Source organism: Podarcis muralis, chromosome 1 (assembly GCF_964188315.1).
Source record: "Podarcis muralis chromosome 1, rPodMur119.hap1.1, whole genome shotgun sequence".
Classification (NCBI taxonomy): domain Eukaryota; kingdom Metazoa; phylum Chordata; class Lepidosauria; order Squamata; family Lacertidae; genus Podarcis; species Podarcis muralis.
In genome coordinates, this window is record NC_135655.1 from 90,717,988 (window position 1) to 90,744,514 (window position 26,527).

The 26,527-nt window shown below is 42.5% G+C and overlaps 1 protein-coding gene across 11 annotated transcripts in view; it reads right to left on the reverse strand.

Annotated features, from left to right (window-relative positions):
- SEMA5B (semaphorin 5B) overlaps positions 1–26,527 on the reverse strand; it is a 358,315-nt gene that overhangs the window by 18,539 nt on the left and 313,249 nt on the right. For 10 of the 11 annotated variants that reach the window (XM_077934877.1, XM_077934909.1, XM_077934894.1 and 7 more), the window contains 9 exons: positions 25,155–25,336; positions 20,890–21,033; positions 16,372–16,519; positions 15,581–15,806; positions 14,002–14,220; positions 12,554–12,724; positions 11,084–11,233; positions 10,226–10,270; positions 6,378–6,583 (listed from right to left, as the gene is read on the reverse strand). In XM_077934877.1, the coding sequence (XP_077791003.1) occupies positions 6,378–6,583; positions 10,226–10,270; positions 11,084–11,233; positions 12,554–12,724; positions 14,002–14,220; positions 15,581–15,806; positions 16,372–16,519; positions 20,890–21,033; positions 25,155–25,336 (1,491 nt within the window). The remainder of the gene's footprint in view (positions 1–6,377; positions 6,584–10,225; positions 10,271–11,083; positions 11,234–12,553; positions 12,725–14,001; positions 14,221–15,580; positions 15,807–16,371; positions 16,520–20,889; positions 21,034–25,154; positions 25,337–26,527) is intronic. The other variant, XM_077934914.1, reaches the window with a different exon arrangement.

Sequence of the window (26,527 nt, forward strand, 5' to 3'; positions counted from 1 at the left end):
ACGTTTACCACATTGTTCTCCACTCATGATCTAGCTCTCTTAAGACTAGCCACAAACTAGCTGTAAACCATGAACAAACCTTGGTTACAGCTCATGGATAGGCTTGAAAAAGTGCTGAACTATGAGTCGAGATTTGGATGACTGGGGAAGACTACAAGCTCCTCCCTGGGAGCTTGCTCATACTTGCTATGTTATGGTTTGGCTTAGCGTGATGTGCCAATCAGGACTGTATTTCTCATGGTTGCTATATGGTATCCTCGGGTCTAGAGATGCTCTGGTTTGGTTTGCTGTGGAGCAAACAACAGAGGAGGACCATTGCCATTGTTTGGAGGCTTCCTGCTAACCACTGTTGGTAAAGGATTTTGGATTAGATGGACCCCCATTCCTGATTGAGTAGGTCACATCTTAAGAAGATAAGAAGCCACTTTATAATCTCAGACAACGATTTAGTACAGTACTGTCTGCTCCAGCCTGCCCTTCCAGTAGCTGGAGACTCCCAACTCCCACCAGCCTCCCTTAGCACAGCCAGTGGTGAGAGTTACACTCCAAAACATCTGGAGAACACTAGGTTGGGGAAGGCTGGTTTACTCTGAATGGTTACAGCTCTGTTACATCTTGGGCATAGGTCCCAGACCTGCAACCAAAATATATTTTACGTCAAGATGCCATGTATTGAACCTAGAACATCTGCACGAGGGGAGAAAGGTGTCTGGTCAAGCTATCTTCTTGTTCATTTATATTTATTGCAGTTTGGGGAATTTTTTAACATTCTTTGTGCTTTTAGTGCAGAAATCCCAGATTCCTGCATGTGAAGCCTACTTGCATACTCAGCAGAATTAAATTTAGGAGAGCCCTCACACATAATTTTGCCCTTGGGGCTGCATGGGGGGGGGGGTGTCTTTTCCTCACTCAGCTGGTTGGCAACTCGTGAGTACCGTGATCAGCCAATATATAGGCAGGACAGAAAATCCCCTTCCTCATACCATGGATCATTACAATCATGATTACCAGCAGACTGATAACCCTTGCTTGTGTGTATGGCCCTTTTGGAACTCTCACTTGGAAGCGCAGTATCTAAAACAGCAGGTGCTTATGTTTTAATAGCGTGCGCTATTACAGCCCAAACAACCTGGCTGAGCAGGGAATGGTGTAAGGAGCTGCAACCTAATGCATGATGTAAACAACTCCTATTACAATATGCATTCGTGCTGAACAGAACACAACACCATCAAAGGACTGTAGAAGCTATTGCTAATTAATGGAACATGAATGGCTGATTAGATGACTTGAAATATTCGCCCACAACCTTGGCTAAAAGATCTGACAGCAGAACCCAGAATATTCTGCACAAAGCAGGCAGAAGATATCCCCCCCCCCTCTCTCTGAATCATCAGTGTCTTGGCAGGTTATCAGTGAAATGATCGATGGGTTACTGCCATCAACAGCATTTACATCTCATCCATATGTACTTGAATGCCCGAATCACCCTCATGCAGGTCCCACCTCCTTGTCATTAGATCTTGCTTTCTTTGAAATATGCTGTGGTTAAAACACAGATGAAATATGCTGTGGCTAAAGCACAGCTTTTGAACAGGGAGGTTTGAAGAAACAAAAATAAAATACTAGAGATGGCTTTGGAAACCTCTGTATCATCATAGACCATTGATTGTTAACCCTCTGCGCCCCTTCCCACTATGTCAGAAGGGTTAGGGGTGCCCTGTCTGACCACCACTTTGGTTCATTTAGAATAGAAGGAATGGCAGAGCTCCAGGAAATTCTGGATAACATTCCATCTCCCATTTTCTAACCTGTTGTGCCTTCCCGATTACTGTGTGAGACAACAACATCCTCGCTGTAAGTTGTAACAAACAACGCATTACAATTTTTGGCACATCAAGCACAGAACACGAGCTTTATCTTGCCTTGCCGGCAGGCGCTCACCTCACCAAACACAGCAGATTCCATTGTTCAAAACAGTGTCAGGTCTAAGGGTCAGATCCACCTTGAAATCTCCCTGCCCCAACACCTGGTCATATCCATTTTGTAGACTTAAACAGACTTTACAGTCCCTCTTCCCTGAAAATTGTACACCTGATGTGGGATTGGTGGTGGTGTGGGCAGTGGCGTAGCGTGGGGGGTGCAGGGGGGGCCGGCCGCCCCGGGCGCAACATCTGGGGTTAGGGCAAATCCACAGGTTAGGGGGCACAAATCCACGGGTTAGGGGGCACAAATCCACGGGTTAGGGGGCGCAAATTACTTGCCTTGCCCCGGGTGCTGACAACCCACGCTACGCCACTGGGTGTGGGAGATCTCTTATAAATCACAGCATGAAACTACCATTTCCAGAATTCTCTGAAAGGTATAAAACCAATAGATGGGGTCCTCTTCCTAATTGCCTTTTCGCTCCTCTGTGTTTTTTAGACAATCTCAATTGCCTCGAAGTCCAATGTGTGTCTGTCTCTGTGGTTTCTACCATGTGGTTCCCTATAGATAGAACAGTCTTAACCCCTCTGTTAAATAAGCCATTTCTTTCTCTTCTAAGGATCCACTTCTTCAGCAACTCCTTTGCTGAGCTTCATTTAGAATCATAGAATTGTAGAGTTGGAAGGGACCACACTAAACTGCCCCTTTACTGCCCTCTGAGTCTTCCTTAGCCCATTCTCTACTACCTATCTGTCAACTCCGTATGTCTCCACCCCCACCTTATCTAGCTAATGTACATGACAAAATCTGAGGTCAGGGATTCTTACCACTATGATGCTTCTGCATAGCACTGAATCAAATGCTTAAAGACCCCTTCCTATACAGGAATGACCTTACTGGGTTGGTGGGTGGAAGGGGATGAATGATTTCGGGACCAAGAAAATACCTCAAATTAATGAAACAATCAGAAACTTACAGTAGGATCCAGATTGTGTTTTCCTTTCTGTAAAGATCAATATTTATTTAATTAGCCAAAAGAATGGAAAGGGGCGGGAGAAAAGAGAAGCAGGGGAGGGGAAGAATCTAATTTGTGAGACATGATTTACCTTCTACAAGTTCATGCTGACTTGCACTTAACAAAAGTGCTTTCTTATTAACCCTCCTCCAACTTTCTGCCAATGCAATCTTCCAAAACTTTTTTTTTTTTTTTTTTGCTTTTATCAGGCAAAATAATTTTACAAGGAGCAAAGCATCTCTTGAGTTTACTTTAAGTAAGTAAGAATGAGTATCTCCCTGCCCTTCACCATCTATATTGCAACTGCACCCACAAACCAGATGGGCTTCTTAGTGTGCAAAGACAATGGATGAACATAGACACATGTATTCAGGATTCTTGAGAACTTCAAAGAGTCAAATTCCTGAGGCCTGGTTTATGAGGTGGAGAGTCACAAATAAGCAACTGAGCCAGTCCGGACATCAAGTTAAGTCTAGCATGCAAGCCCATAGAACAGGGCTGGCCCAACACATTTTGCTGCTTGAGCAGGAGGACAATTTGGTGGTCCCCATTTCTACACAACAAAGCTGGCTTGAGTGGCAGCTGAATCTTATTTCAACACTGACAAGGCACCTGAGGGCAGCAGGCTCACCTGGAGAACACAAAGCATAGGCTTCATGGCACACACAGCTAGGAAGCTGCCTTTAACAGAGTCAGACTATTGGTCCATGTTACTCAGTACTGTTGACACCATGGACAGCCAACACGGTGCCCTACAGATGTTACCGCATTCACTATTTTAATGAAAAAGAAATAAGCAACAGGGGAGAGGGTACGTAGGAGCTGTTTGGTTACATGGTTTGCACACGTTGTTGGAATGCCATGCTCTTCTGCTACATGGGCATATGAAGCCCACATTGCTTGCCTTCAGTGCAAATTGCCTAATGTAGGGGCCCTCCAGGTATTTTGGACTCCAACAGAATGACCAATGTTCAGGGAATATAGGGTGTCTAGTGGGGCCATCCACCAACTGGAAGGCACCACATTACCTACCCTTGGTCTGCACAGACTGCCAGTGGCTCCACAGGATTTTAATCAGGGATATTCAAAGCTCTACCTTGAAATACTGCAGACTGAATCCAGGGCATTTCCTAGGTGACTATTTTTAGTACAGTTAGAGATCCTGTGTTAAAGAACTGTGACACACTAATTGTTCTGCATTCTTTAGCTTAGCCATAACATAAACTTCACTTATGTTAGAGAAGTTTTAGAAATGGGGAGCATGCAGTCATAAAATCTCCCATCCACACTTTGAAGGGATACAGTCCTAGGGAGGTTGTACTATAGGATTCCTCTGAATTTGTTAGAGGAGACCTCTAAATTTCCCTAACTAAGTATACCTCATGGTTTAAATTTCTTAGCTTCATGCATTTCATTTTTTTGTGAAGAGAAAATTGCTGTTCATTGATTCCAGATCTTTTGACACATACTTTCTCATCCACCAAGATCCACATCACCAAAAATGTGCATTGAACCATTTCTGGAACACAATTTTGTCCTAATATTAGGAGATTTAAGCTTCCCTTGAAAATTAACCTTTTTCCTCAGAAAACAAGCAAGAAACTATGTGAGGAAGCAAAACGGGTGATTCCTTACATCTCAGAAAGAAACTGTCACCGATAAGGAAGGCCAACTTAGCCAGTGCAGCTCTGGAAATAATAAGGTCTTGTTATTTCTCCAGACGTCTGTTGGGCATGTAGCTTGTTAATCTAGACTTCAAAATAATTATTGATGCAACAGAGCTGGATTTAGGATTATCAAGGGTTAACTGCCTGTGACACCACTGTCAATAAGGAGAGGAGGAAACTCTCACTTGAGAGAAAGAGGCAGTTCTTCAAATGCAGAGTTGACCCCTTCCACACAGGTGAAGAGTACATCTCTGTAGGCAAGGGAGCTCCATCAATGAACTGCCGCACACGGCCTGAGAGAAGTGGGTAGGCCTGGGTGATCTATCCCCATTTGTTTGTTGGCAGTCGGTAAATTTTTCATTTGGAATTTGGCAGCTGCAGGTCAGGTAAGCTGCTTCTGAAGAATTTAGCTAACAGGGTCCAAAAAACAAACAGGTTGATAAGATGAAGGGTTGCTTCCGGTTGCCAAAACCTCTATTTCAGCTCTGAAGGACATTTTTTTAAAAAAATTTCAATGCAGTGGCACTAATTGAGAAATCCCTAAAAACGGTCTTCCTTTTTCTTTATCACCAGGGCCATTTGGAAGCCTTATTTGCCAAGGAAGCTCTGAATCCAATGAGTGGCCTAATTGCAACCTGCTCCACTTTCTGTACCTGCTGCCTGTTTTTAAAACTATGTATAGCAATCTTTCTGCTCTTGCTCTCTGCAAGTTAATTAATTGCTTTTAAGAGGTATTTCCCCCTGCCTACAAGTTACTTTGTTGATTACAGATGCTGGGTGCTTTATTATGTGTTAATTACTACTGGGATACTTGCTAGCTTGTCAGGTTCATTTCTTGATAACAGAAATGCCAGATTTCTATTGAAAAAGAGGTTGCCAAGGCAACCCATACACTCTGGAGATAACTCTCTTTTGGATAGGCCTTCTAAGTAAGCAAAGAATGTGGTCAGAAAAGGGTGGTGTTTTACGTGGACATCATCATAACAATCTATGGCCTTTTAAACTGTGGGTGTGGGGGGGTTATTGCTTCGTTTCTTGTTATGTGTTTTTGTTGTTTTATACAACAAAACCGTTGTATACCGTCATGTCATCATTGGATGACGGGCTGCATGGAAATTCAATAAATAAAAAACAAGAAATGTACAAATGTAGCTATTATTTGATCCCTTCTGAAAAGCAACATGGGAGAAAATTTGGATGGGCCATGAGAGAGGATAGGAAAACAATATTATGTATGTAAAAATATATGCAAACATAGCAGAGCACAGCCCAATGGTTCCAAATCTAAATCCTGAACCTTCAGTAGGATGCTGGGCTTAACTCCACAATTTAAATATTGATACACCATGGCCCTTCAGAAACATGTCTTAGTAATGTTACCTAGCATATGTTTGCAATGAAGGTGATGGAGAAAGCAAGCTCACTCAGTGATGGAGAACAGGCTAGTCAACCACAGCAAGAAAACATCACTTAGTTTCAACCACTGCTCTTTGCATTGAGGCTTGAACCCAGCTACACAATCAGAAGAACCACGTGGTAAAGTTCCTGCTGTGCAGAACAATTCCAGTGCTTCCGCATAATTCCCTGCATGTCAAAGAGATGGCAAAGTTACCTACCCACCTGTTTCAGCTGATCATTGTAGCTCAGCTCTTAAGTGTGCTGGGAAAACTTGCTGAAGCAAACTGTACTAAAGGTTATGTATGAGCCACTGGGATGCGCTGCAAATGAATTCAGTGTATACCACAGACCTTTGGGCAGATGAAGCCTCTTACCTTGAATTCCATAGGTGTGTATTTCTCATTCTTGGGAGTTGTGTTGCCTTTGTAATGGAGATGATTGGGAGTGGTGGGATGGATAACAGTTGACTCCTGAGATTGCCTCTGGCAACGCTGGCAGTACACATAGATGACAAAGGTTAAGAGGCTAGAGCCAAAGAAGCAGGAGACCCCTGTGGCAATTAGGTGGATGAGGCTGAAACCTAGAGAAGAAAGTGTGGTAGGAGATGCTGTGGTTAGAGACATAAGCAAGAACAAAAACACTTTCAACAACAATAAACCACTCAAGAGGGTGATTTTCTGTTTCCTAGGCATAAGGAAAAATGTGTTCCTGAAAGAAGCCAGTGTCTTGCATGGTAACACCCACTAACAGACGCTTCCTTCCCTTACTATCAAGTCTGCTCATCACAGTTCTGCTTCAGTGGCATCATACGCTGCTTTCTTAAAGCTATTCCTTTCTCCTCCAATTGATACTGAAACTAAACATTAAGCTGACAGGCAGAGAAATGAGGTATACAAACAATACACAGCAACAGGTTCCAAAGAATGTGCACGTCACGGAAGCTGGGTGGTAAACTCAGAATTTCTCAAATCAGAAGAAAGGAAGGCCTTCTGACCTACCTAAAATGCACAAGGAATGAATAAGTGGAAGTGGCTGATAAGGTGTGGCAGGTCTAGGCTGGTTCCCTATTTGAGGAGGTTCTTGGCAAAGTGCTCTTGGGTGGGCCCCTCCTCTGTCAGGGGATTTACCTGGCAGTGGGTGACAGGGAGTAGTGGCAGGATTCTGAGCAGATACATCTAACTGCCATTAAAATTTCCACAATGCCCCCAGAGTGTCAGGGACACAAATGTGATTGCTAGGTGCTCAGATGAAAAATAGGTATTTTTAAAGGGGGCCTAGAACAGGCTTCAGCAGTAGCCATTTCAGGGCTCTGGGACTCTGGAAGCCCAAGGATGCTGAGCACTCATGCTAGCACTGAATGGAAGCCTGCAAAATGCTGCCACCACCGAGAAGGAGGAGAGCTCATTGCTTTTTCTATGAGACCTCTGCTCAGGGCAGTCAAGGCAGGGGACCTGCTTGGTGTTGCACAAGCCACCCCCCTGGCTGCCTCCAATGTATGCTGGCTGCTAAGGATATAGGGTTCTCCACCCTCCCACCCTGGCCTGGTTTTTTGGTCTCTGATCAGCTTCCGCTTCTCCAGCCATCTCTGAAAGCCTGCATGTGCTCTTGCTGATACTCTCTCCACTAGCCACGGAAAGGGAGCCTCCTGGGAGAAAAAACAGGAGGCAGCAAGAACAAGGGATGACACTGAATATTGCCTGGCTTGGTTTCTTGGTGAGCAATGAAAGCAGAACCCCAGCTGCAAAGTGACACCACTGATGCAGGTACCCCGTAAAGATTTCAAAGAAGAAAGTTCCTGGTGCATAAAACTTTCCCCAACACAAATAAGTTGACATATAGATTTCAAAACGCTTCCATTCCAGTGGGTTACCAAGGAGATGTTCTGCTGAGAAAGAGGAATGCAAAGGAGTAAACAACAACAAAAGCCAGTGACAAATTCTAAGAATCATAAAGTTGAAAAGTCACTTGAGGATAAGGTTTCCTAGGCCCTACTTTCAGCATCAATGTAACACTTTAGCATGGCTTTTGCCAAGGTGAGTTGTAGCTAGTGAGGTGCTAAGAATTCTCTGGTGCTCTGGTACTGAGCAGCTGATTCCTCAAACTATTCATCCTCAGTCCTGTCCCTTACAAGGTCTCTCTGCCTTTCAGCTGTGCCTCCATGGCACCTGGATAAATATTTGAATAACATGAGCATTCTATGAATCTGCAGGCTGATGTTTCTGGTTTTGCCCATAACTCAGATTCCCCCTTGTTTCACGTGTGAGAGGGCAGCAGGCTGAATTCCTAATGATTATATCTTTGCCAGATATTCAGAGATGCTAAGGGATAAATAATATCCCCATGCATTATATAAACAAATAAGACTGCAATGGCAGAAGAGGGCAGTGAAAATATCAATACCAATGCATAATGATGAATATAAGGTTAATAAAGAGACCCTGAGCTGAGGCACACACCTGGCAGGAGGAATGGGGATACAAGAAAACCAACCGTGCTGCTAATGGAACTGGAGTCTTAATTCCATTGCTTCCCCTGCAGTCACACACACTAGATGGAAAGGTCTGCCGATGGAGCGTTTTGCCTTTTCTGTCATTGCTGTAATGCTTTTTGTACAGAGAGTGACTAATGCGCAGGCCAAGAGCTGTCCAAGCGGTTCGTCAGGAAAGCTGCTTACTTGTGGGGGCTGTTGTGCAAAACCACTGAAGCACCATGATGATTTTGGATGACCCAAAATCTGCTCCTGACAATTATATCTACTAGAAATTTGGTGATCAGTTTCATGACGGCTGCAACAAAAGCTTAAATCACCCATTGGCATGGTATGCACAGTATGTTTATAGCTTAATAAGTCAAGATCTGCAACGAGCTGCGGTAGGAGTGCAGGGAGCTCATTTCCATCTGCTTCAGTAATCTCTGCACAATTAGCTGAAAAAGCCAGAATTCTGCTCTTAACCATAGTTCCCTACTACAACTGAACTTTCAAAGTACCAGAACAAGTGCCTTGTGTTAGCGAAGCTGCTATTTTTCTCCTATTCAGAAAGATGGAAGGTATCAAAAAGCACAATGTGAGAAGCAAGGAAGGTTGCTTTCTCTTCTGGCCCTTCAACAGACTCTGCTAGCTATCAAGCGACCTGCAGGAAATGCACAAAGAAAATGCAATTCCCTGAACTCTAAAGAAGTCAGATAAAATTAGTGGCATGGCAACTGCTTTTCCAGTAATCAAGGTTTTGCATTGGCTGTCTAATCCTGTTTCCAATGGCAAGATAGCCATCGATTTTGCATTGGGTTCATTCATAGAGACAACTTTAGAATTCACTGCAGTCTTATTATATGAGCTACCCTGGTACAAACTCAGCTTATTACACTGTGAACTACTTGCAGCAATCCCCGTGCATTCATTTCTCCCCCTCTCCACCCTCGAAAACCCCTGGAAGGGAAGGACATAGGTATGCCTTGTTGTGTATATGTAGTGTGTGTGTGTGAGAGAGAGAGAGAGAGAGGAGAGAGAGAGAGAGAGAGAGAGAGAGAGAGAGAGAGAGAGAGAGAGATTTGGTATGTTCATTTATGCTTGTGCGGAAAAGAGTAGCAACCAAGGCTACTTTCACTTCAAAAGGTGGTTGGGTGCAAATCTCATCTTCCTGGGGGTGGCAAACACCATTCCTAGACCTTTATACATGGTAAATGAGAGACAAACACAGAAGCACCCACTACATTCAAAAGTGCTCAAGAAGTTAAAACATTTATACAATTAACAAGGGATGTGTCGGATCCAGCCTGAGAAACTTTGCCAGTCTTATCAAAATTCTTTTTGCTTCCCCTTAAAAGCTTTGGAAGTTTCTCCAGAACAGGAACCCGTATCAATGTTTTGCTTATAATGAAATTCGGTGACAACTCTACAATTAACTAAGCGCTCAGGAAAATGAGGAATCTCTCTTCATCTTTTCCAGTCCATTTAAAAAGGAGCTGCAGTGGAAAGGACTGTGATCTCCCTGGTAATTAATTATTCTGAGATGCTCCCTCCCCCAAATTAAATTCTTATACCAGAAAACTGAATCACAGATACTTCCTCCCCTCCCTTCCTCCCCTCAGACAATCGGACTCCAGTGGAATTAAGGCTATCAACGGGATGTGAACTGCACAGATTAATGGTTGGGTTGATGCTTCCCAGAAAAGAGGAGTCATGTTAAGATAAAAATAAGATCTATAGTTAGCTGTACTCTACCTCCACAGTTCGTGCTCTCGTCAATGCTTGAGGCTGGCAGGATTACTAAACAAAGAGAAAAACAGTGGGGAGAAAAATGTCATTTTTGTCATCTGCGACATTGTGCAGGCAATTAAAATCCCTTTGCTCAATGCAAGGCAAGTTAATCTCTGCAGCAAATGGAGGGCCTCCCAGAGCTTTGGCAAAAAACACAGAATGTAATATAGTGAAAAAAAGTTTTAAGAAGAACATACTCTCTATTGCATGAGAAAATTGTCTGGATTGCAAACTATCCAAATACAACACAATAAGCGTCCTTAGAACTGTTTAATTCTGGCAAGAACTGTGCAAATTACAGAAATATAAATAGAGATATAAAAAAAGACTCAAATGAGGCACTTAAATTGTGCTCAAAAAATACCTGAATAAATGTGAATACCATATGATCCAATTAAATAATATTTTGACCAATGTATGACACAGACAGACGACCTTGCTATCTAAGGATGTGTCTGTTTGTGGTGCAGAATACAAAACTCCCTGATTATATAAGATCTATTAGTCACAGAATCCTTCCCATCCCTAGATGGAGGTTAGCTATAATTCTAAATAGACTATAGCTACACCAAAGTTACTGCCATTTCATTTCCACGCATGGGATCCTAAAAATCCTCCTGAATCTCTTTCCTTCTGCAGGATGCCTTCTCCTTGCATAACTGAACTAATGGAATACTAGGCAGCATTCAATATACTCACTGCCTTACAAAACACAATCCTATCAATATTAAAAGTGGCAATCAGTTCTTTTTAGTAAGGCATCCATCTCAGCAATTAGTGGAGCCCTTTCCTTGCTCATTTAGCATGCGAAGTTGCACCCACCTGGGATCTCATTGTACAAGCAGTCCTGGTATTGTGTGCTGTTCCCAGCACATTGGGAAGGTCCTGGATTGTGGATTTCACAGTAACGACTACGATACTGGATCCCATCTTCGTTACACAAGCTCCATTCAGACCATTCGGACCAGCCTCCTTAAGAATGAGAGATAAGACTTAAGCATGTGGGATGATCACAATGTCAAACCAAGAAAAAAACATGAGGGCAAACAAAGGACAAAAGGTCACATAGTTTCTGAATATGGAAACCCAACTGAGCATTTAGAAATAATGTCAAATACCCATGAACAGGGGAAGTCTGTTTTGAGAAGCATAAAGTAGATTGAAAAATGACAAAACCAGTTGTCTAGTTCTGTGATTCAGAACTTGGAAAAATGCTCTGCAACCGTCTTCTCAGCCGAGCTATTGTTTGGGAACAGACAGACAGGTGAAAGTCGAAAAATTAGAATATCGTGGAAAAGTTCATTTATTTCAGTAATTCAACTTAAAAGGTGAAACTAATTTCCAAATGAGATGCAGAAGTTGCTCTCATCAGAAAAGAGGCCTTGGGACCACTGAGCAACAGACCAGTTCTTTTTTTCTTTAGCCCAGGTAAGACGCTTCTGACGTTGTTTCTTGTTCAGGAGCGGCTTGACAAAAGGAATACGACATTTGAAGCCCATCTCCAAGATCCGTCTGTGTGTGGTGGCTCTTGATGCACTAACTCCAGCCTCAGTCCACTCCTTGTGAAAGTCCCCAACACATTTGAATGGTTTTTTCCTGACAATCCTCTCCAGGCTGCGGTCATCCCTGCTGCTTGTGCACCTTTGTCTTCGACACTTTCCCCTTCCACATAACTTCCCATTAATGTGCTTCGATACAGCACTTTGGGAACATCCAACTTCTTCTGCAATTACCTTTTGAGGCTTTCCCTCCTTATGGAGGGTCTCAATGACGGCTTTCTGCACAACTGTCAGGTCAGCAGCCTTCCCCATGATTGTGCTTCCTACTGAACCAGACTGAGAGACCATTTAAAGGCTCAGGAACCCATTGCAGGTGTTACGGATTGAATAGCTACTGCACCTTTTCTGAGATTGTTCATTTGGGGTTTTCATCAGCTGTACTCCATAATCATCACAATTATAACAAATAAAGGCTTGACATATCTCGCTTTGCATGTCATGAGTCTATCTCATATATTAGTTTCACCTTTTAAGTTGAATTACTGAAATAAATGAACTTTTCCACTATATTCTAGTTTCACCTCTATCTATCTATCTAGCTAGCTAGCTAGCTAGCTAGCTAGCTAGCTAGCTAGCTATCTCTATTTATTAATTTATTTCAAAATTACATTTGAAGAACAACAGAAGAATTACATCAGTCCTGAAATCTCAAATGCATTATGAAAACATATTTTTTAAAAGAACATAAATACAAAAATGATGGCATTATACAGAATAACAACAACAGGGCTACCTTCACACAAGTGTGTGTTGCACAGTGCTTCCTCAGTGTGCAGTCCAATGCAGATATCCTCCCCATTAGAGGGCGCTGGGTTGGTGCAGGTTCGGGTGCGCTGGTAGTGCCCTCCTCCACAAGTTGCTGAGCACTGAGACCAAGGAGTCCAGCAGGACCACGAACCTTTCACTAAGGTTCAAAAGAAAGGTTTCAAAATAAAACAATACAAAGATGCAGGCATACTTTTCACCCATCTGTTAATCCCATCACAATAAAAAAAACCCCAAATCATTATTTCAAGGAGAAGAAAGCTATGGAGAAGCTACCACACCAGATGAATAGCATCCTAACTATTTGCCTACAAATACTGTTCCTCACTGTTTACAAGTCCCTATTGGTTTCTTTCTCTGCCAAAATGATTTAAGTTAGTTCATTGCATTTCTGGCCCCTCCAAGCACATAGTTCTGATAAAGGAGGGAAGGAATGGCTATGATTATAATGCAAAAGTAATGACTATTCTCACACATGCACATTTTTTGCAATATCCAAACAATGTCATTGGCATCAAAAAGCCAGAACACATTCCCCCCACATTTAATCTGGATTTACCCTGTCTGAGAAAAATCTGATACATTTAAAAAAAGCACCTTTGCCAACAGTATATTTGTGATATATGAATGGCTCTTTACAATATTAAGCCCCTGTCTGAAAGTCCCCTGGAAAAGCACTTTAGGGTACACAACACCAACAGGTGTGGTTTTGGAGGTTGGGAAAGGGTGGAGAAAATGGGGAAAGGAAGGCTCCTTTACTGTTCTAATCCAGTAAGAAGCAGAGCCATAATTTCAAGGACTAGTTAACAAGGAAATAATATTTCCTGATTGCCAGTCAGGAAAGAGTAACCAATACTTAGAGGTGGGTAAGCCATATTGAAATAAGCAAATCTGGACCATGGAATGGTGAGCAAAGTCAAAGTACCAGATCTAATCTTAAACTTAAAGACACATCTGATTCTGCACAGCTCTCGCTTTACTAAAGGAGCAGAAAGTTCTAATGTTTTTGAAGCAATGAGATTTTGTTGCAACCTCTCTGCGTGCAGTCCAAACTTTCTTTGCCTTTTGAGGGCTGAGCTTACAGCTACGTATGTTAAATGCCTTCTGCAAAAGTGCCAGCTCTAACATCAGGAGCAATCATGCCATGCAGCAGGGTGAAGTGGTCAGCGTTAGATGGCATCATGAGGCATGAATTGGTGTGTGAATGGTGCAGCGAGACTTTTCCACATTGTTGGCCCTAGCAGGGAAAAAGGGAACCATATGTTGGCTCTGCTTCAGGCAGGAAAATGTCTTGGGCCAGCACAGGCAAACATGCCCTACGATGGCAGGGTGAAGAGTAATGGAAGAACTTCATAGCACGCTTCTTCAGCACGCTACTCACACTGAACAAAAGCAGGGAACGGTCACAGTATTTACCTGGACAGGGATGTGGGTTGCAGTCCTGATATTCCATTGCAGATCCTATGCAAGGTAGGCCACCGTTTTTTGGCTCTGGATTGGTGCATGTTCGCTTCCTGGTTCTGAAGCCCAGCTCACAGTCTCGAGAGCAAGATGACCACCCTCCCCAAAAGGACCACCCACCATTGATAATCCGAATAGAGGTCTTGCCGCTTTTCAGAAGGTCATCAACTAAAGCTGGGGGGGCAGTGGGGAGAGGGGGAGGAAAAAAGAAAAATATAGGAATTAAACACATGGAAACCCCCAGCTTTCTTCCCAACCTTGCAGCAGCAGAAGTGGGCAAGGAGTGTTCAGACAGTTGCATGGTCAACTATGTTCCCTTCCCAGCTTCAAGGCTAAGAGGAAGGCTGAAAGACTTCTGGCCACTGTGTTGCCCAGAGCATCTTAGCCATACAAGGTCACATTGGCACTCTCTCTCTCTTTCCTTCTCTAAAGTAAGAGATTTCTGTGGCAGGTAAACTGCCAAGGCTTCACGAGCACCCCAGTCACATAGGCACACTGGTAAGATTCCCTCCCTTGCAAGTGATCATGGCAAATATAGGTTACATTCATCACATAGTGAAGAAAAGAAACTGTGGTGCAGTAATTGAAATGAACCTGCTTAGCCCCACTCATGCCAACATGTGAGTGGTGCTAATGGTGCAGACACCATGCAGTGGTGGTGGGCTGGATGAGGGCCAATGCACTGAGCTTGAATCCTGGCAAGATGCAGGCCCTGTGGGCGAATAGTTATTGTATCCAAGAAATCGGCCAATTACCTGCCCTGGATGGGCTTGCACTCTCTCAGAAGGAGCAAATAAGAAGTCTAGGGGAGACCCAGGTTTCTCACCAAAGGACCTGGTGGCTAGGAGCACTTTTTATCAGCTTCAGCTAGTGTGACATTGGTTCCTGGACCAGGATAGCCTGATCACAGTACTTCAGGCACTTCCGATTGGATTACTGCCATGCAGGTGGATTTTCCCTTGTGTTTGGCCCAGGAACTGCAACTACTGCAGGATGATTGCCGGCAGGAGAGAGAGACCCTGCTGAGGGATGAGCTGCCAATTTGTTACTGGCTGTGTTACTATTGATATATAAAGCTTTCAACACCTTGGGACCAGTTTGCTTACCCCATATATACCCACTCGACTGCTTCAATTCATGGCACCCCAATTATATGAAATATCCCCACAATTGTGCTCTCAACCACATAGTCCTATCATGCGCTCCTGTAGTGTGCAATCACAGCAAGCTGAAGTGACCCCTATGCTGCTTGATGTGTGAAGGGCATCTTAATAAACACAGAAATTAAGATTATGCACCTCCAGCAACACAGTGTTTGCAGGTGTGTGAAAAGCTCCCAAGCAAATTCCCTAATGCTCATCCATCCTGACAGAGTATATACTGTCTCAATCTGCTGGCTTTGATTTGCTCTGTTGCTATCAACATAGATCAGCATTTAACCAACCCTACGCTTCAGCTGCCCACAACCTCCAGCATGAATAATAAGCAGCTTAGCTTGGCGCTCGTTCTAATCTCGCAATCTGGCAGGACGTACAATCAGTGTCGCAAACGGCTGAGCCGTCATTGGGGCAGAACCGGCTCTCCGTCTTCTTCCTGCCAAACTGGAGGTCGTGAGGGTCAGCAAGCTGAGCGCGGCAGGTGTAGCGGAAACGCTGTTCTTGACGAGCGCCACTCTGAGTGATGTTGGTGGGCATCCATGGAGTCCAAGGTGTGTTTCTTCGGACCTCTGGGCAGGCCTCTGGGCTGCAGGTTTTATACTCCTACAGAAATAGGAGAAAATGGGGAAAGGACCCAATTATTAGCATTTACTTGAGGGTTTGCAGCTTTACCAATGCACTTGGGTTCAATGACATTTAAGGAACAATAAGATAAACCCCCGAATATTTGACTCAAAATCACAAAACCACTGAAGCAGTAATAATGCTCAGAAGGTGTATAAATCAAGGTCTGGTATTGCTTCCAGTTCTTTAACAGAATACAATGCTGAGGCGACAGGCCTACGCATGTGTTACATAAAGTGCCCATACTAATGCATGCAAACGAATTCCATAGACAAAGGCCCAGTTGGAGGCGTTTCCATGCGCTCCGGCTTCCATCACGGTGTCCCGTTGCACCAGAAGCGGTTTAGTCATGATGGCCACATGATCCGGAAAGCTGTCTGTGGACAAATGCCGGCTCCCTTCTTACCTAGCCCCTAGGTCAATTACCTGTAAGCTCCCTCTCTTCTCTTCTCTAAGCACAGGTGTATAGGACAAGTCCTTAAAGGACTGAGGAAAAGAGAGCATAAGAAAACAGCAACGAAAGCCTATCTGAATGAAAACGTACCACAGCACAGCCTGGGCAGGAGTTTCCATTTTCACAAGACCTCTGCCTGGAGTGCACCCCTCCACCACAATTTGCGCTACATTTATTCCAAGGGCCCCACGAAGACCAGAAGATTGGCAATGGGCATGGACTGTTCTCATTGCAGAACCTGGATGGAAACAAAATTCCAGGGAGGGAAATAAGGAAACAATAATGCAAGTCAGTGTCCTGGAACACCCCAAAGGAAAGTTGTAAAAGACTCTGCAAGGAACTGTTCGCACCAGGAAGAAAAAGGCTGACATCAGGTTGAGTAGAAATTCAACTTCAGCACCACAAGTAAAAAGATGCAAGACAGACAAACAGAAAGAGTTAGTTGTACTTTAGACCCACTGAAATCAACGGGAAATAAATTTTGAGGAACTAGTCCTATTGATTTCAGTGGGACTAAAAGCATTACTTACTTAGTCTGGATCTAATCCATTCTTGTTAGTGTCCATTCTGGAGGGGCTGGAGATTCCAGCAGGCTGGTCCCCCCCCCCCCAATTTGTAATACTTGCATCTTAACTATTTAATTATTTACACAGCTTTATCAATGGCAACAACTTCTAAGTTTGTTTGCATAGATGAACAATGAATGAGATCTCTTTTGTTTGTTGTTTCGGGATTATGGTCACACAAGTTTTCTACCCTGTTTAAAAACTGTAATACTACTATTTCCTTTTTTTAAAAAAGCACTGGATGGTCATAGCAGCAGAGCAACATCATAGGAGCTAACATTGACTTACGTTTGCTAAGTATAGTAAACTATCCTGCAAAAGACCCATAGATAGTTTATACCCAAATTAGATGTGTTCATAACCTACTACTAATGCTCACATTGTACCATTATAATGCAATATTTTTTTCTGGCATTGCCTGGGTGAAGAAAATAAAAATGTTTTAAAAACAGATACATCTTTATAAGTGTGTATTGACAGTACTGTCCATTAACTTAATACTTAAGTCTTAAAGCACTGCAAACTAATTTAGGCTAGAAATCCAGCTACTTGTAATTAAACTGGCCTCTTTAGGATCCCAAAATATCTAATAATCTGATGCCAATTACCCTAAAATAAATGGCTGAACTATATTATTGTTTAGCAAGTATTATGCTGGGTTTAAGTAACCAAGTCCTTATGAGAGTACAGCAAGTTGATAGATTTGATGGAAACTGGGCAACCATCACTGTGTATGTAACACAATGTTATCTACTGTCAGTATGCCCCCATCCTTCAGAGATTGTTTTGAATAGAATTATTACACAATTATTTGTGGTCCTAAAAACTGAAGTCTAGTAAGTTTGCAAAGCTAACTATCTCCCATTCTCTTTGCGAAATTTTCCTTTTTGTATAGGAAATATACATACAGTTTGCTTAGTTTGTAGTTTTGTTCAATTTATATTCTATGCCTGCCATTTGTAACTGTGCTTTAAGGTTGTAAAAACTTCAAAAACAAAACAAGAAACCCACCACATAGTATCATGGTCAGACATTACTTTCCAAACCTGGCGTGAGAAGAAGCAAGGTCTTACAGCCCATTTATTATGCAAATTTATTCCATGTCAGTTCCACTTTGTTCATTTGGACTTACCTCCCAGCCATTAAGGCTTGTGTGAACCCACAATTTAGTACAATCTCCCTGCCTCCTCTGCAGTTAGAAAGTAGTTTGGCCAAACAGATCATGTTCGTCTGCCCCCAGGCTTTCTGGATCATTTCCCCAGGAACTCTGGCCCAGGTAAATGTGGCATTCAGCTGTGTTCAGCAGCACTTTCCTTGAGTTAATTTTATTTTTGTCCAACTACTTTTGCCCATTTTAAAAATAAGAATGTTCTAGCTCCACTTCAGTCATCACATAATAGAATCACCATTGCTATCACTACTTCAATGGAAAAAATGAAGTTACAGATGGGTAGCCGTGTTGGTCTGCCATAGTCAAAACAAAAAAAATTCCTTCCAGTAGCACCTTAAAGACCAACTAAGTTAGTTCTTGGTATGAGCTTTCGTGTGCATGCACACTTCTTCAGATACACTGAAACAGAAGTTGCCAGATCCTTATATCAGTCTGTACCTGTGCAAGTTTCTTGGTGAGGTTGATGGACTTCCATTTCATGCGGCTCAATAAACGGACATAAATCTGACATCAAGAATCACAAGACAGAGAAACCAGTAGGAGAACACTTCAATCTCCCAGGACATTCTATACAAGATCTCAAAGTAGCTGTTTTACTACAAAGGAATTTCAGAAATAGACTGGAAAGAGAAGCTGCTGAATTGCAAATCATTACCAAACTTAAAACCATGGAGACACCTGGCCTGAATAAAGACATTGGATTCTTATCTCACTATACATGACAAAGCCATTTTTCACCTTCTCACCCCTTGCTTTTTCCTGTAAGACCTACTGCAGTCGTTAATAGTCGTCAACAGGCTCATCACAGCTATCTGCCAATCACCCATCCCCACCCTCCTCTGAGTAATACCCCTCCCCACCTTCTCACTATATAGAAGGATCTGGCAACTTCTGTTTCAGTGTATCTGAAGAAGTGTGCATGCACACGAAAGCTCATACCAAGAACTAACTTAGTTGGTCTTTAAGGTGCTACTGGAAGGAATTTTTTTTGTTTGGAAAAAATGAAGTTATGTTTCCAGTAGTCACAGAGCTAATCAAACATGAAGACACACAGACTAATTAAATGAAGTGTCTTTTGCATTTGCAATTCCTGAGCATGTTTTTGTCTAGAATTTTAGCTGGGGTACTAACCATTTTATTTTATTTTTGGCCTGAGGGACACATTCATCAATGGCCAAACCTCCAAGGGCTGCAAAACAATGGTGTGTGTGGCCACTCCGCATTCTCACATGCTCATAGACACACTAAGGCAAAAAGCTTCCCCTCAGCTAATCTATGCAGATCAGCTAAGAAGAGGGAGTTACCCCTGCCTCCCTGCTCATCAACTTGATGTCTGGGGGAGGGAACAACTTGTATTCCCACCCCCATCTCAGTGCTGCGTCCTTGTCCTTTTTCTTTGCTTTTTTGCCATCACCAAAATTGGTGGGGTCTTGGGGGCGTGATAAAAATTTGCTTGGGGAGCCAGATCAAACCTCAATTTTGAGCAAGTCCAACTACAAAATAAGCTGGCTCTCTCCTTCTTACCATGTTTAACAAAGAATCAGGCCTTTTAAAATAAGGTTTACTTACTTTATAATCATGCATTGGTTCACAGCTACAGTAGCAGTAAAAATTATATAGGCAAAATACTTATCTTTACATTATAACTAAAGCTGCCTATATCTGCATCCAATGCTGGTCAAAGAAAGATGGAGGGGGGAACATATTATGTGTCCCTTCCTCTCCAGACAGGAAGGGAAATGACATCACACAGAACCTCTCTACCAATTCTATTTCTATGATCTTAGCCCCTTCTCATGATAACTAGCAAGAATATGTATTTGTTAGGTTTGGCTGCAAATCTCCCACAAAACACACCCCTGGTTTTCTGACACTCAATACCTGTGACTTCCAAGCATGCTTAGGGTGTTTTTTATTTTACCCCCATGGCCCATTTTTTGCTCCGCTTCTGTTAGCACTGACTATTTTAGTTTGCTGGTGTGGGGAAAGGCATGCCATCTAAAGACTATCAACCCTCCTATGAAAATGCAGCATATGTGCAGTTCTCCTTTTAAATATGCATATTATTTTCTTTCTCTATTCATAGCATAGCATAGCATGTGTTATGGCTAGAGCATCCTTATGCTCTTATTTCACTTCTTGAGCAAATTTCTATCTCATCCTTCAGCACAAGAGCTCTATGGCTGGCTAACAGCTCCCATTCTGAATAGCAAGCGGCAATATTTTGTAGCACCACAGCATAGTTCACTGAAAAAATTCAGGTTTAGCAACCTCAACAGCTTAACAATGTCATACTTTCTTTAAGTTATGGGCCTTGTTTCAAACTATTATTTTGACATATGGGTGTGCGACACAGTAACATATTTATATTGATTTAAAAGGTCTGTAAGGCAGCTTTATAGGCAAAAATGAATAATTATGAGATCAATATAAAAACACAGTATGACAATGATGAACCTAAAACACACATAACATAAATGAAATAGTGAAGACTAGCAGAAGTAGAAGAATACAATAAATCACAATCTCATTCACAAAAGGCTTGGGGGGGAATTAGTTTTTTTACTTGTTCCCTAAAAGATTAAAGAATGGGTGCCAAACAGGTGATTCTGGGGAAGTGTTCCACAATCAGGGCAAGACCCTATCCCCAGTTGCCACCTGCCTAACCTCTACAGGTAGGTTCACCAGGAGCAGAGGTCTCAGACGATGATCTCAGTGAGTGGGCAGGTTCATATGGGAGAAGACATCTGGGATGGGTCACTAATCCATATGGTGTAATGAATCCTTCAAAAGAAAACACAAGAGCTCTGAGCCAAAAAAAAAAAAAAAAAAAAGTCTCATAGAAGTTCAGGGATGGGGAACGACTCTCACCGCTCCTCTCTGCTTTGTCCGACACAGACCCTGCCTCCGTATCGCGGAGCAGGGTTGCTGCACGACCTCTGACGGACCTGAAAGCCAATCCCACAGGAAGTGCTGCAGGGGGCCCAGGACGACCATGGTGTCCAAGCTCCATTCCTGACAGAGGGGAGGGGGAAGGAAGAAAGATAAAACATGGCATCTGGGTTAATTCTTATTTTTTCAACTTTAACGCTAAGTTCAACACTGCTGGCTCTGGAGTACCAACAGGTTGCAGAGACTGACTAGCACTACGAAGCACGCTTCCATAGAGGTTAGCCCAAGAAACAGACAGAGATTAGGGTTAGAATTCTGCATGTGCTTTTTTTTGAATTTGAACAAACAAAATCCATGGCAATTTCATGTTGAACAGATTTAAGCCTATGCTAAACATAATAAGGGCAGGCGAGGGTTTCATTTTTATACCCTCCATTACTCATAAATTTGCAAAGTTTTGTATCATTTATTGAGTTCCTTATGAAACCTTAAAAAAAAAAAATGTCGTGGTGTTGCAGAAAAACTTGCAGAAGCAAATATGTGGGGTGCTGGAAGGGGGAGAATTACAAAGGGTTGGGCATAAGAGATGAAAAATGCCCTGACCTCACTTAGGCAACTTCAGAAGCAGTATTTGCTACACATAATAAAGCTTTATAAGCACCGAATCATTTATTTATTGTATTCTAAAGGCTCAGAATGCATTACATTTTTAAAAAAACAACAATGAGAAACTAAAAAATAGACATACTGTAATTGCATAAAATAAAATAAAAAACACAAGCAGTTTAAAACCTCAGTTAGTATTTCCTTAAGCATAAAGACAAGACAATTTATTTTTACGGACATTTGAAGATTCAGGGAACACTCTTAGGATTAATAGAGCATTCTATTGGTGGACCTGGAATATGACAAAACAGACTGCTAAACCATCTGTGAGGTGCTATTTCTCAAGAAACTTTCCTCCAATTTCAGGTGTTCTCCTTGCCCAATACTTGTTCAAATTTCTCTCATTTTACATTTGCCTTTTAGCTCACAGAACCCTAGATTCCCAAATGATGTGTTAATCTCAGGGCCCATTTAATAAAGGAAAGACAGATACTGTGGTGGTCAATTATTTTGAAAATGATTGGGATATATTCTTCTTTCTTAGAGTAGGTATGTGTCTTTCCTTAGAAATGCAGAGACGCAACGGAAAAGACATTTAAGGGGCAAAGTTATGCCCCCTCCTCATCCAACTCCAAATAATTGTTATTCTACCAAATGTAGTTTCCCTTTTGCCATCGCACACTCCTGCTTTTCACCTCAGTGGCCCTGACCAAGTGACAGAGCAACTATTTTCTACAGTTCATTCTCAAGTCCATATCACATGCTGTCCTGTTTCTTGTGGTCCTGAAAGTTGAGCTGGTGAACAGATGTGTTGATTTTCCAAGAATTGACTGAATTAATAAAAGTGTTTGGCAACCAGTGGGTACCTGGCAAGGCACCAGCTGCAGCAGGAAGCTTAAATTAAAACCTGCGTAGCCTTCACGGTTTTCAAGTCCGTTATCAACTCTCCCATTCTCTTGGCACCGTTCTCTTTTCTTTCATAAGAAGGTGAGGAAATAAAAAAGGACTTCCATACAAACTGTGATATAACCCATGTTTTGCCTATTGTTTCCTTGACCATCTAAGAAAGACATGGTACCCAAAACTTAAAATATGTTATTACAATAAATGAATATATGCTTTCTATCACACCCCTGAAAGTGGGTAGGGGGAAGCCACAGAAATCAAAACCACCAGTATCCAAAATTCAACTAAGTAATATATTTCTAAAATCATTCCATGTTTTGTGTGTAGTTTTAAACCCTTTTAAAATCATCCATCCATATAGCAAAACATTCGATTAGCCAAATGTTTTGGATAGTTGCCATGTCATTTGGATAAATGAAGTTCTACTGTATATGCACATATTTTGCTTTGAAGATTAAGATTTTTAAAGGAGGAAGTCTCAATTTATATTCAAAGTGTAGACAATCTTCAAGAAGGTTTTCATCAGCACTGTGGCATTTGTAATCTTAGATCTCATTTATAACTAAAACTCTTATTTAAACTTTGTAACTAAAGCCTCACAATGCCATACGAAGACAGTTAAAATTGAAATACTAGACCTACAATGAGTGTAAGATGATCATATGGCTGTATTTCTTAACAGTCACTGAATTTTAACACTGAATGCATTTCTCATCCACTTCCTACAGGCTAATCTTGTGGTATCCCACACTTTTAGAGATCATGTTGTTGGCAATGATTAAATGATTGCATCAGCTGCCTTATGTCTCTTGCAGGCTAGAGGATGCTCCACATGGTAGAATTCCACCAGCTGTAAGAATGGCTGATCAAGAGCATAGAAAATGTAAAAGAAGATTGATCCACAAAGGCTCACATGCTTGCACTGGTATGCCTTCAAATTGCTAGGTTGGCAGAAGGTGGGACAGAGCAACGGGAGCTCACCCCATCGTGCGGATTCAAACCGCCGACCTTCTGATAGGCAAGCCCAAGAGACTCAGTGGTTTAGACCACAGCAGCATCCGCGTCCAGCAAACATAGATAGTAGTTGCTACACAGAAGTGTCTACACAAGCCTGAAGAAAAAAGACAGACTAAATCCCGCCAGGTGTGACAGATAAGATGGTCAAATTGCACAATGGCATCCCTACAGCTTACAGTGTGTGTGCATGTGTTTAGGTCTCCCCAAAATAGTTTCTCCTAATCTAAAATGGATATGAATGCAAAATGGTCAATAAAGATATGTGATGGGGACCGTGAAAGTGGGAGAAAAACACACATGCAACGTGGTAATGATGACATTGATTCAGGGAGCACAACAGATGCGAAAGCTAGCTCTCAGTGATCCACAGCAAACAAAAGGGCTGCCAGTTGAAGTCAGGAAGCTACACAATATCAGTTGTATTAACAAGAAAAGGCTGAAGCTGCCCAGAGTGGCTGGGGCAACCCAGTCAGGTGGGCAGGGTACAAATATAGTAGTAGTAGTAGTAGTAGTAATGCTAATAATAAATGACTGCATATTATTATTATTAATTATTATTATTATTATCATCATCATTTATTTAAGCCAAGCTTTAAATGATCAGCCATTCATTTTTTAAAAAGATTGTTTATATTGCTTTCACTTGCTTCAGTATTTAAACAGTGTTAGGACTCCCATGATGCCATCTGTTAAGAGGGAACTATCAGAAGATGCAGAGCATAACAATTGATTATGTTTTTATAATTTAGTTGTACCGCAGGCAATGTGATGTATTACTTTAATGAAGTTAATGCAACTTTCTTGGTCAAAGAAAGCAAAACTACGTGAACTCCTGCGACTTGGGGTGGGGGCAGGGCAAGATAAATCTATCCTTTTATAATGTTTTATATCTGTGCTGGGGAATCTGTGGCCCTTCATATGATGCTGGGACTCCAACTCCCATCGGCCCAAGGTGACCTGGCCAATGGTGAGAGCCGATGAGTGTGGCAGTCGACCAACATGGGGAGGACTGCTTGTCCCCATTACTGGTTTATTTGTAACAGTTTGGAAGTGTGAGGTACATAATGAATATACTAGCTAGATGCCCACAAGCCAGATATGTTCTGTGGCAATCGCTATTCTGATCACTGCTATCACAATTGACTGGAAGAACCCTTGTAGGATGAGGGGGTGATTCTATAATTTGGACTCGTAATGGGGGGTGTAATGGGGGAGAACCAAGGGTGGCATTTATTCCAGATTAATTACTCCAAGCTATGTGAGACTTTGAAAATGATTTGTTTGCCAATAGTTTCACAGTGTCAGGTTTCCTAGTAAACTCACTTGGTATTTGATAAATCCCTCCAGTGACACGATTTTTTTTTTTAATGCTTCTATCCCTGCCCTTCCTCCAATGAAACGAGGGCAGTATACTTGGCTTTCCTCTTTTATCCTCACAGCAACCCTAAGAGGTAGACAAGGCTGAGAAATAGTGGCCTCAACCATCCCAGTGAGTTTCACCCCTGTGTGGGGATTTGAACTAGTGCTCTATACAGCAGAATATTTAAGTTGTAGCAACATTGCTTCTTTTCCTGTAACCCCTGCTTCCTCATTTTAAGTGACTTTTGAGCTCTATAGGTGAGTTTGACCAAGAAAGAGGCAATAACAGTAGACAGATGAAAGGAATAACTTTTCACCCTTCCTGCATATACAAGACATAAAAGAGGTTCAGGTACCTTGAGCAATTTGCAATCTCTATCCTGGCTCCTTCACAGTCACGTCCACCACACTGAGGCTGAGGGCTGTTACACAACCGCGATCTGCACATGCAGGAGCCTGTGCTGTCACCATCCGAGTGTTCACACGGTTGCCACGGAGACCAGGCCCCCAACTGGCCATCCACCATCAGATTTTTCACCTAATTTAAATAAAGAGAAGTCATCACGGTGAGTCTGTGCATCGAAAGTTGCCCATGAGGGCAAAGTTGCAGTCGAGGCAAGGAGATGTCTGAGAATCTTTCCTACCCCTCTCTAGAAAAACACAATGTCAGTACTCCCTCACAATTCCACGCTGCATACTGCAGGCAGATACTCATATTTAGCATAACATAAACTAAGGAATGAGCCCTCACTACCAGGGCCAGCCCTACCATTAAACAGAGGAAGGCTATTCCTGCCTCAGGCAGGAGATGCTGAGCGATGGGCTGTAAGGTGGAACAAGGGACAGAGTTGTGTGTGCTTTGTGTCCTGCTCTGTACATCCCTAAACTAGCCCACCGTCCTCAAGCGTAGCAGAGAATGCAGTCCTGTTGCCAAATTGAAAGTAATGTTCAACTCATTCATTCAATCAGATTCTGCATGTGAAAGGGAGAGGGTACCATCTTGTCCCCTGCCTGAGGCAGCAAAATTTCTTAGGCCAACCAAGTTCACAAGTACACAGTCACTGTGTGTGCAGTACCCTAGATATAAGTAAATAAATATCCAATGAGAACAGAAGACTTAAATGAACTGCACATGTTCTTAAGGTCTGATTCTGAACTCTTCATTTCAGCTGAAATTTAAAAAGCAGTGGCAACCATTTCAGTTTGTGGCTTCCACATTTCAAATCAGCATCATTTTGACCACAGCGCTACATGTGTGTTGTACCAAAGTGCTTCATCTGTGCTAGATAACTTCCGCTACTCCCACAGTGCACCCCTGTGTGATGCTATCTGCACACAATATGACGCGGCAGGTACAGAAGTAAAAAGGATTTGGTTTTGGAGTTCCACACATTCCTCTTAGCACAAGCTTTGACCCAGGGGCAGGCAACCTAAGGCCCGGGGCCCAGATGCGGCCCAATTGCCTTCTCAATCCAGCCCGTAGATGGTCCGGGAATCAGCGTGTTTTTACATGAGTAGAATGTGTCCTTTTATTTAAAATGCATCTCTGGGTTATTTGTGGGGCTTGCCTGGTGTTTTTACATGAGTAGAATGTGTGCTTTTATTTAAAATGCATCTCTGGGTTATTTGTGGGGCATAGGAATTCGTTCATTTCCCCCCAAAAAATATAGTCCAGCCCACCACATGGTCCGAGGGACGGTGGACTGGCCCACGGCTGAAAAAGGTTGCT